The sequence below is a fragment of the Hylobates moloch genome, unplaced genomic scaffold (genome assembly GCF_009828535.3).
Source record: "Hylobates moloch isolate HMO894 unplaced genomic scaffold, HMol_V3 SCAFFOLD_1, whole genome shotgun sequence".
NCBI classification, from domain to species: domain Eukaryota; kingdom Metazoa; phylum Chordata; class Mammalia; order Primates; family Hylobatidae; genus Hylobates; species Hylobates moloch.
In genome coordinates, this window is record NW_026652276.1 from 184,347,939 (window position 1) to 184,360,053 (window position 12,115).

The 12,115-nt window shown below is 37.0% G+C and overlaps 1 protein-coding gene across 4 annotated transcripts in view; it reads right to left on the bottom strand.

Moving 5' to 3' along the window:
- RELN (reelin) overlaps nucleotides 1-12,115 on the bottom strand; it is a 543,089-nt gene that overhangs the window by 142,666 nt on the left and 388,308 nt on the right. For all 4 annotated transcript variants that reach the window (XM_058425556.1, XM_032761303.2, XM_032761302.2 and 1 more), the window contains exons 21-22: nucleotides 2,631-2,823; nucleotides 1,711-1,823 (exon numbers count right to left, since the gene is read on the bottom strand). In XM_058425556.1, the coding sequence (XP_058281539.1) occupies nucleotides 1,711-1,823; nucleotides 2,631-2,823 (306 nt within the window). The remainder of the gene's footprint in view (nucleotides 1-1,710; nucleotides 1,824-2,630; nucleotides 2,824-12,115) is intronic.

Sequence of the window (12,115 nt, forward strand, 5' to 3'; positions counted from 1 at the left end):
GGGTGGATCACCTGAGGTCAGGAGTTCAAGACCAGCCTGGCTAACACGACAAAACCCCATTTCTACTAAAAATACAAAAATTAGCTGGGTGTAATGGGGCATGCCTGTAGTCCCAGCTACTTGGGAGGCTGAGGCAGGAGAATCACTTGAACCCGGGAAATGAAGGCTGCAATGAGCCAAGGTCGTGCAACTGCACTCCAGCCTGGGTGACAGAGCAAGACTTTGTCTCAAAAAAAAAAAAAAAAAATACACTATCAATAGTATTTTACCATCATAATTTTGAAAGTGTGCTTTACATGTCAATGAGTAAAAAACAACAATTTTTATATGAGGGAAATATACTTAATTGTAAAATAATGAAAAAATAAACCTCAGTAGCTCTGCTTTGAGTATGACCAGTATTTCAATTGTCTGAAGTGTTGTTTTGCATAAATTTGACATATATGCTTGGAATACCATTGACATTAAATAAAAGTCTTGATTATATTCCCAGCAGTAGACATAAAAAAGTAGAATGCTAGAGAAAGTAGCAACTTGTTATACAAAGCATTAGTAGAGTATCTAGGAAATGGCTCACAGTTGGAAACAGGAAAATCTGTGGAAATCAAATTTCAAGCATTGTATTCCAACTGACATAATAATGCATCCTTCAAAATAATCAAAAAGGCATTTTTACATAATGCAGGAATTCAATCTTCAACTAAAGGCGTAAAAATAACTCTAGGTTGATATCCAACCAATTGTTTTTGTGTAGAGTGTAACTTTTATATAAAATAATCTGAGAGGGTTTATTTAGTAATTTTCTTTTTACAAAAGAGTGATTGTTAGGCAGATACTACAGAATAATATAATACTTATCTCTTTTATGCTTTTTCTTCTGCACAAATTACAGAATCTTAGAACTACAGGACTGGAGGGACCTGTAAGATCATGTAATTAAACCTTTTCATTATATTTACAAGGACCTGGCCTTGAAGAGGTTGTGAATGGTTAAGATCATGTGATTAATTAATCATTGGTAGAGCTATACTGAGAATTCAGGCCTTCTAATTTCTAGTCGAAGGATTTTTCTTTGGGTGAGTTCATCCTGAACCAGGAATTGTTTAATTTTTTCCCCAAATATTACATTTTTTGAGTGATCAATCTAACACAAAACAATGTAATATTTGGGAAAAAAACTATTGTGCTTTTTTCTTTCACACTATCAAATGTTTATCTTTCTTCCTAGTTTGTTGAGGCCTCTGTTCCTGGGGGATAATTTTTAGTGTTACTGAAAAAACATGAATAGAGAAAGGGTGTATATTAAGCTTCTGATATACAAAAGTAAGGGTTTGCAATGAGAAAACAGCTTTGCAACCCAAATTACTTGAATTTCTAGATTCCTATATTCCTTTTTGTATGTCAAACTGAAAGTAACCAACTCACTGAGTTCTCCCACAAAAAGAAAAAGCTGAGGCAAGTAGGAAGGTCAGAGAAGGCTAGGACAGTTTGGAAACCACATTTTCATATTTGTCATTAGCTCTCTTTTTCAAATATCATTCACATAAATGAAAGGTTTTGGTCTTTTGATAATGAAATAAAAAGAATAAACATCATGCTATTGTGCTTAACCTGCCTTCATATTCAAGTCATACTTGAATAGAGATAGAACTGAAACAAAAGGGATAGTCAAAGTTAAAGTGACAGCCATATCTAAAGATGTCATCTCACCAAGTTTTCTGGGGAAGAAGCACTATGACTCTTCTCCACTGTGTAAACTCACTGGCATGGTAAATACTTGCTGATGTAAATTCCTGACAACTCGGCATACTTGGAAGGCATTCCTGAAAGAAAGTTAGGCACAAATCAAACCCAGCTTCTGTTTTCCTCAGGTGAAATATGTCTACTCAACCACTGTAAGTGAAAAAGACCTCAGAGAAATCTAATGTCATAATCTTAACTATTTGTGATATGGAAACAATCCATGATTTTTCTTTCCATGAAGCTAAAACTTCATAGAAAGTCTTAAAATTATTTAAGAAATAATTTCAAATGAGGTGCCATAATGAAATTTAACATTTCCCAATACTCGCATGTACAAACAGACATGGATTAGGATTCTGTTTTTAGGCCTGTTATCATAACATAGTCATTTGGTAAAAATTAGTTTATTCACTATGATATTTATCCATTTGTTGCAATGGCAGATTGCTAAGATATATACGAATTTTATTCCAAGATCTATATATTTCTTCTTTGTTTCTAAAGACAAGAGATACCACATTCTTAATATGGTCTAACTATAGGTAGAGACAGATGAAGACACCTTACAGGGAAAAAAGAAAGGGACACATTTATAAAGAAGAGGGACAGAGAAAATAATACTCAAAACATCATTTGAGGGTAGCCAGTTTTGGAAGTTATTTTCATTTCTTTTTTATTTCCAATTATCCTTTAATATCTGTCGTGAAGAATGTGGCATTTTTGTAATCCTTTGCTGACTTTATGTTAATTCTAAGTTACAAATATTAAATAACACTGTTTCTTTTCAAGAAAACCTAAACTTCTAGAACTGTAATTTTTTATTTTTTGGCTTCCTAGGTAAAAGGCAGAAGGTTACCTGTTACAAGGTTTAGGGAAACTAGACTTACTTCTTGGACGAGGTGCCAGGTAAGGCCGTGGTTGGTTGAGTACTCCAGCTTCACCTGGTTGTCCATGTGTGGGGTGTATTTCTGGCCACATCCCATCACCAAACTGAACTGAATCATATAGGATGCTCCTATCTGCATTGATTGTGTTTCCACATAGCGCATACTTGAGGCAAGTTTAGAATCTCCTGTAAAACTGAAAGAGACAGAGATGGAAATCAGAACATTCTAAACACAATCTATTAGAGAAAAATTAAAGTCTTCACTTCACACTATATACCAAAATAATTTCATTTTACTTATTTAAACCTTGCCAAATTCTAGAATGGATTTCGGTCAATCTAATAAATGCAATTTGAAACAAGCTTTCAAAGATGCAACTTTTTAAAAAAAGTTAACATCTACAGTTGTCAAATGTACCTAAAATTGGGTACCCACTCATATATTGCTCATGAATATAAACCTTTTGACTCATTAATCTTACTTCTTGAAATCTATCCTGAGAAAACAATTTTAAATTTAGAGACAGTTTTTATAAAATATGAAAAGTATTACAGGATTACTGCTAATAGTAATTGGTAACAATATCAATGTCAAAATGGAAGGCTTAAGTAAAATGGTAGAGCACTTGACAGAACATTATCCATCTTTCAAATATTTATAGATAATATAATCACATTAAAATGTATATGATGAAATAAGTCTTTTTTTTTTTTTTTTTGAGACAGTTTTGATCTCAGCTCACCGCAACCTCCGCCCCCCAGGTTCAAGCGATTCTCCTGCCTCAGCCTCCCTAGTAGCTGGGATTACAGGCATGTGCCACCATGCCCGGCTAATTTTGTATTTTTAGTAGAGACGGGGTTTCTCCATGTTGGTCAGGCTGGTCTCGAACTCCCGACCTCAGGGGATCCACTCATCTCGGCCTCCCAAAGTGCTGGGATTACAGGCATGAGCCACCGCGCCCAGCCTGAAATAAGTCTTACAAAGCCATAAAGTTATGCATGAAGGAAATTCACCAGAATGTTTGCGGTAGCTGCATTTGGTGGCAGGAAATTTGCGATTTACAAGTTTTTTTTTGTTTTCCTTATTTTTCAAATGGCCTTTACTGAAAACATCATAATATAGTTTTAATGGTTGTGTCTCAAATCAGTAAAATTCATGTCATGGGTCCCAATTAAGTACTATGTAATTGCAAATTGTTTGAAGGCAGGCAAATTAATTTTTTAAGAGAAAACTGCTCAGGAGTTTGTAATCTATCACAGAAGATTAAAATATAGACATACTATATTGTAGTTACATGAGTCAATGTAAATATTCCCAGGGTCAATCAAACTAAGGTTTGTCCATCACAGTACTTGTTTCTGCTATTCTGAAGCAATTTCAGTACCATTGTTAGTAAACCTGTCAGTCAATAGTAAACCTGTTAGTCAGAGGGCATAGCTGATGTGGACAAAAAGGCTAAGGCAATACTCTGTGAAATCGTTGAGATATTTAATAAATTTTCTTAATTACCTTTTGCTGAATCAGCCAAATAAGGATAACTATTCTGACTTGCTTCTTGCAGAGATTAAGATGTTATTTAATGATGGAATATTGTCCACATACAGGATTACCATGGACTTAAACTCAAGGTTATAAAATATAAGCAGCTTTCCCCAACAATGAATAATTACTGTTTAACAGTTTCAAAACTATGGTTTTGCAATTGGACAATGAAGAGAGGAATAAAACGGAAAAGCCCATTCTCTGCTTTAGTTGAATGGTCAATAAAAGGAAGGGAAAAGTCATATTCAATACCACTAGTCTTGCAAATCCAGTTAAGAGACAGCAAATGCCACAACTTGTTTATTATTATTGTTAAAGATGTCTACCATTTGTGGAATCTCGGCCATGTCCTAAGACACAATATCCACATTACTTTCCTTAGTTCCATCTTTCAGTAATTCTGTGTAGTATGAATAATTATTTCTTTTTAACAGATGAGAAAATGGGACTAGTAAATGGGGTACTCAATGGGAAATCAGCTTTCCCTGACTCTAAAGCTTCTTAACCAATACACTAAATCTTTGTCTTTCTATTACTGTAAGATTGGGAGAGAAAAAAAACTGCATTTTGGAATAATTTTTTTATTTTTGTTTTGTTTACAGTGAATTTACAAATCACTAACTTTCAGTTACTATGCAATGATACTCTGATGTTAAAAATATAAAACCATGATTGCTGTTATGTGTTTGGATCCACAGGATGCAATCTGGAAAATATCAAGCTGTAGAATGCAATTTTTAGCAATATTGGAAAAATAAATCAACACAGAATAAAAATCGTAGTAAGCCATAGAGGCACACACTTGTCTATACTGCTCCTAGGGTCTTTTAAGTAGGCAAAAGAAATCCCAAATGCTTACCTCTGTAAGAAATAGACATTGCTTTCAGCTTCAAGCGTTAAATGTCTCTCTAAAATCCTTTATGAGGAAGATACTTAGAGGCAGCCAACTAGGCTTCATTTAAATTGTTTGCTTTAAAGATACACCAGTCTCCTGGGCATCGGGGGAGAAAGCCTAATAGTGCCTGGTAGTACATGGGCTGAAGGGTCTGCAAATGACAGAGCCAACAATGCTTTCTCACCCATGCCATGAACAGTATTTCCCCACCTGACCATTTCTGAAATAATTTAAGATTATTTTTACAATCAGCATCTTGTAAATTTCTCCCTTCTGAGATGGTTTCGTGTCCTCACAATTCTATACAGAAACAGAAGGAAATGCTGTGTTTTACAAATATTGCCTGCACCTAATGTTTGCATGATTACAAATGTAACTATGAAATTGGCTGAAGAGAGGAAGTATTCAATGCTGAGGAGAGTCATGTGCTCTGTGAGCTATTTCGGAATAGCTGATAACAGATTTTAAAGGTACCAAGACACCAAGAAAGAAACAAGATAAAATTATGTAAAATAATAGATTAAATATGCAAAATGAAGTCAGTTAAACAATGATAACAAAATTTTTGCTTAGCAACTGTATCTGTTCAACTGGTAGAATAGGAGTCTAGAGTTATTTGGTGTTTCCCATTTCCTATTGCAAATGCTTTGGTGTGGACTGATCCAGCTGCCAGTCACAGCCTCTTCCTTTTAGTCACTATCCAGTGATTGGTCTAGGGGTGGCCATGTGTCCAGCAATGGGTTCTCACCAATGAGATATAAGTAAAAGTTGGAAGGTGAATTTATCCATTTGGCTTTCATTATAAGTGTTTTAAAAGGGAATCAATGGAATTGGCTGCCACATCTTTTCCCTGTTGCTCCTATGGTCATCTTTCCTCTCTAGGGGGCAGCAGCCATCTTGTGACAATAATGGAACATTATTAGATAAAGATCTCTCTGCTGAGATTGTGGAACAGAAAAGTGAGAGAGCCTAGGTCCCCAGTGGCTTTGTTAAGGTGCTCACAAGCCCAGGACTGCCTGTTCTAGGACTGTTTGTTACAAGTGACAGATAAGCCTCTTTACTTTCATTTATGTCATGGTCAGTCTTTTCTTGTTGTGTTTGTTGTAATCTAGAGCTGAACGCATTTCTAAGTGATACATCTGTCATACTTCCCGGTACTATATGATATCTATCCTGATGCCTTAATCTGAAGCAAAAATAACACAGAAAAGCACTTTAAACTCCAGACCATTCATAGCATTAGTCTATTTGATTGTTTCTGGTTTATTCAAGACTGGCAGTGATACTGGGTCTGTTTTTTTTCAGACTATGAATTTCACAGACTGTGATCCTTTAACTTACAAAACTGCTCCTCTTTGCTGCTTGTCTAAATCAAGACATATTTATAAAGGCAAACATGAAGCTGAACTTCTTTTCTGTTACAATCATAGGAACAGAAAAGAACAGCCCACATCAGCATTTTGGGGAGAAATTCTGGAGAGAGAAGGCATTGGGAATCAAGAGGCTTAGCTTTATTTATATTGACTTGCAAGGGTGCCTCAAAAATAAAGCTCCTACATTTAATTGCAAGATTTAATGAGAGAATGGGGATAACTCCATTTAGGACAGGATTACCTTTCTAGCCTTCTTTATTCCCACCCCCAAGAAGGCTAGTAGGCTATGACACTGGCCAAATGGATAAGAGCTTAGTGGAATTTGAGTCTCCACAGTTCTCTGCTTAGTCCATACTACAGCTCCTCTGCCTCACCCTCCCTTGCTTAATCTCATGTATTGCTGAGGATCTGTTTTTTGATCAGGTCGGAAGCCTGTCCACAGGGAGGGATCATATCTTATTCATCTCTGCATCCCCTAAAGCCCTCAGAACCTTGCCTACAACTCACAGAAGCACACTGTTTTGGATATCGTGATTTTCTAACAGCTGGATTATCTCACTTAACCTTTGAGTCAAGACCCTCTGGGAGACCATCAGGGATCCTTAACATTGTGTTATGGAGAAGGAAAACGGAGAAGCTGAGTTGCTGGCCTCAGGGTCACACAGTTACTAAAAAGCTAGAAACTAGGCCTTCTGGTTTCTCCTTTGAAGTCCTTTCTACTATGTCCTGCCTATCAAAGGCTCCCAAAGAATGTTTGTGAAATAAAATGAGCATGTGAGTAAGGTCTGTCAACTGGGGCGTAGGGAAGTTTAACAAAACTATAGTTACTTAAATGCTGTAATGAATACCGACAAGGTTTTGAGGTTATCTTCACTTAAGTAAATCAGTTTCTGCATTTTCCCAGAGCCTCTTTCCCATCTCCAGAAAAAAGCCTCTTTTATATGAAAGGCAGACACACATAGCCAAAGTAAGTGGTAGAATACTTGAGCCACAAAGTTCCTTAAAAGCAAATTCATGTCAAACAGCCAAGCTACCTAGGGAACTGAGCCATTTTTTTACAATTGAGCCCATCTCTTTAAGAGCGGTTTGGTATATAAGTCAATATGGATGAAATCTCACTATTATTCACGTGCCATAAGAGAAGCGAATGCATCCATATTTACATTTCTTAGAAACCTAAGCAACATTCTATTATTTTCAAGGGTCCCACAGAAAAAACAGCTCTGCAGAGCTCATTTCTAGAGACACAGAAGAGCCATACAATGTTGCTTTTGTTTTGATACCATTCAGAAGTTATATTAATTTAAAGAAGAAGAGGTGAATGAATCTACGCCTCTCTGATATCATTCTTTTATTGGTTATGTTCTTGTAATCATCAAAGAAATGTTTACTAGATTAGATAGAAAAACTTGTTGATGTTGTGGGCTTAAAGGCAGCATTTTAACTCACTTGTTATTTCTATGATATTATGTTTCAAAACAAATAACCATATTATTTTAGTGGATTATAGAAATTGTATACTTATTGGAAAAAAAACCCAATAACATAAAAGCAGCATTTTTTAAAAGGTAAAAATCGGCAATTCCACCTTCTAGAGATGACCACAAAATGCACAGTTATGTTTTGGTAATACTTCCAGACAGTTTTTCTCATGTGTACACACATATTACTTTTCTTTTTAAAAATTATGAAATCATAGTAAATCTGCTTTACTCCTTTTTACAACATTTAATTGCCATGTTCCTATGTTGAAGAAATATGGTGAGACATTTTGATTTTTAATGAATCAAGCCAATTTTCAATTATAAACATTTGGGGAGGTTGTTTTCACTTTTTACTATTATAAGCAATGCTTCTATGATATACATCCCTGTATATCTTTGTGCACTTGTCCAATTATTTCCTTGGGATAAATTCCTAAAAGCAGACTGCTTTGTTAAAGCAAATGCACACTTAAAAAGTTGGCACTTATTGTCAAGCTGCCCTCCAAAAAGATTGCACCAAGTTACATTTACCAAGAACATCAACAATGACTGAGGTGCCACTTCTTACTACTTGTCAATACTGAACTTTGATGATACTTTTTATTTTGGCCATTTCATGCCTACACTCTCTTAATCTACATTTTTTGATTACTAAACAAGTTTAGAAGCTATTCATGTTTGTTGGCTATATACATATATATGTGTGTGTATATATATATATGTGTGTGTGTATATATATATATATATATATATAGCGTGTGTGTGTGTGTGTGTGTGTGTGTGTGTGAAGCCTTTTCATGGACTTTGCCCATTTTTAAAGTGGGTTTATTTTTACTTACTGATTTGTAAGAGTTCTTTACACATTGAGGATATATAGTCTGTCATACGTGTTGAAAATATTCCCTTGCTTCAAATTTGTTGAAATGTTTTGTTTCTTTAGCGAGGTTTGTCCTCCCAAAACACAAGTTTAAAATTTTTAAGTAGTGGAATATGTGACTGTTATAGTCCCTGATTTTGGTGTCATGTTTTATTGGTATCTTTTGAGACTGTCTCTGAGCCTAGTTCATGATATTTTCATAAATGTCTATTGGACATCTGAAAGGAATCTATATATATATGTGTGTATATATATGCATATGTGCGTATATATATGTGTATATATATGTGTATATATATACGCACATGTGTATATATATATGCACATATGTGTATATATGTGGAGATATATGTGTATATATGTGTGTGTATATATATATATATTCCTTTCAGATATATATATATATATATACATATATTCCTTTCAGATATATATATATATATATATATATATACACATTTTATTTGTAGGATACAATCTTTATCTACTAAATCTTGCCTGTTAATTACTGCTATAGGTTGGATGTTTGTCCCTCCAAATCTCATTTTGAAATTTGTTCCCTAATGCTGAAGATGGGGCCTAATGGGAGATGTTCGGGCCATAGTGGTGGATCTTTCATGAATGGCTTGGTACTGTCCTTGAGGTAATCAGTGAGTTCTTGCTTTATTAGTTTCCCTGAGAGCTGGTTCTTAGAAACAGCCTGGTACCTCCCTGCGCTCTCTCCTGCTTCCTCTGTCGCCATGTTATCTCTGTACCCACTGGCTCCCCTTCTCCTTCTGCCATGAGTGGAAGCAGCCTGAATCCCTCACCACAGGCAAAAGTTGGCACTGCACTTCTTGTACAGTCTGCAGAACTGTGAGCCAAATAAACCTCTTTTCTTTACAAATTACCCAGCCTCGGGTAATCCTTTATAGGAACACAAATGAACTAAGACAATTACCTTATTAATTTGTCTATGTTCTCACTTATTTTTTGTTTGCTTGATCCATCAAGGACTAGAGCAGAAAATTAAAATAACACTCTAAATTATTGTGGTCGTAATTTTCCATTTGTAACTTGAACAGGTTTTGCATGATGGTCCCCATTCTATGGTATTCAATGGGTGGACACTGATTTTACCCTGCCATGGGCTTCTCCCTCTGATAGCACCACCTGTTACTGGTCTCTAGCCTCTCCTTCTGCCTAGAAGAGGCAGAAGCTACAGCTCCAAACAAATTTGGAATCTCTCTACCAATGCATTTTGGCATGTATTTACCCAATACTTCATTTAAGATGTCTTTATGGATTTCTAAGTGGATAGACAACTTCTTATTTATCTAGTTAAGATTTTTGGGTTATGTCAGGAATCAAAAATCTTTTGGAATACACGTGCTTCTCAGCATCTGTTTCAGGCTCTTTTTATACTTTTTGTCCCTAGCACCTGCGTTGTTTTGCTTATCTTTACCTTTCCTATTTAAAGTTCACAGTGTATATTCTTCAGCTTTTTCATTCCCATTCCCATTCTCTCAGTTTGGAAATTTACACATAGTTAATTCAATTCAGGGCTAGAATCTTACTTTAAGCTAGATAAACTTTTAGGCCAGTAAAAAGCATAAGTTGAGTTTCTTGGCTGCTGTTAATTAAGTATTTACGCTGGCTGGGCATGATGGCTCGCACCTGTAATCCCAGCACTTTGGGAGGCTGAGGTGGGCAGAGCACAAGGTCAGGAGATTGAGACCATCCTGGCTAACACGGTGAAACCCAGCCTCTACTAAAAACACAAAATAAATAAAATTAGCCAGGCATGGTGGCGGGCACCTGTAGTCCCAGCTACTCGGGAGGCTGAGGCAGGAGAATGGCACGAAACCAGCTTGCAGTGAGCTGAGATTGCGCCACTGCACTCCAGCCTGGGTGACAGAGTGAGACTCCATCTCAAATAAAAAAATAAAAATAAATTTCAGCATTTACAGAAAGATGCTATCCAATGAAAACTCACATCAAATTGGGTGCTTAGTGGCAGTTTACTCTCAAGGATCAGATAACTTCATGGGAGATAGAACTGGGGGGAATGTGTCCACTGTGAGGTTCAGGTTGTCTGTACACAATGGCCATGATGACCACAAATGAACGCTGTCTCCTCTTTCTAACTGGACTATGTGCACTTACAGCAGTACTGCTGTGGGACGGGAGATTGCCCAGAAGCCACAGAGAGCAGCTCCTCCACCCCTTCTGTTGAAGTCCAAATGCCATTTTCAGCCCAGCCACTCGCCTGCGTCTCCTGTGGAACTAGGCCAATTTACCCAGTATTCCAGATGTCAGCAGCTAATTCCAAAAACTTTAACAAATACATAGTTTTAAAGTTTATAGAAATTTGTTGGTGAGATCATGGTTTCAAAGATTTCTGTCAAGTTTCTGTTAATGAGTCTTCATTTTGCCCACCTCATGGCATTTTTAGAAAATGCGCATCAGCTGGAGCAATCTGTGGATGAAAAAGCAAACCTCTGCTAGGTGCCTGCTGGAGGGGGAGTCAGTGCAAAGCACAGCATGGGCTGTGGCCCCCAGAGAAGAGGGGAAAGAGGGAGACCAAGGGTCAGAGAGGGGCCGACTGCAGGAGACCATGCACCCAGGGAAGAATCAATCCTCACAGCTCTCGTGGTGCCTGCCTGTCTTTTGTCAGGAAAGTAAGTGTGTGTGTGTGTGTGTGTGTGTGTGTGTGTGTGTGAATGAGTTGTCAGGGGCAACACTTCCCTGCCACTAATGTGGGGATGAGGGTGATCAGAAGAGCCTTAGCTGTTTCCAGCTCCTCCTGCTTCTGTTCACAACTTCTGATATGGTTTGGCTGTGCCCCACCAAAATCTTGTCTTGCATTGTGGCAGCCATAATTCCTATGTGTTGTGGGAGGGATCCAGTGGGAGATAAATGAATGATGGGGGTAGGGTCACCCATACTGTTCTCATGGTAGTAAGTCTCATGAGAACTGATGATTTTATAAGGCTTTTCCTTGACTCTCATTTTCTCTTGTCTGCTGCCATGTAAGACATGCCTTTTGCCTTCTGCCATGATTGTGAGGCCTCCTCAGTCACGTGGAACTGTGAGTCTATTAAACCTCTTTTTCTTTATAAATCGTCCAGTCTCAGGTATGTCTTCATCAGCAGCATGAGAATGGACTAACACAACTTCAATTCATCTCTGATCTCAGGCTATCCAGAACTCCCTGACTCCTGTTTTTCTTATGTTGCATCCACATAATCTCTAGATTCAATTTTGGTTGAAGAGAACTCACCTGATCCACATTTTTTTTCTGAGATGGAGTCTCATTTGTCACCCAGGCTGGA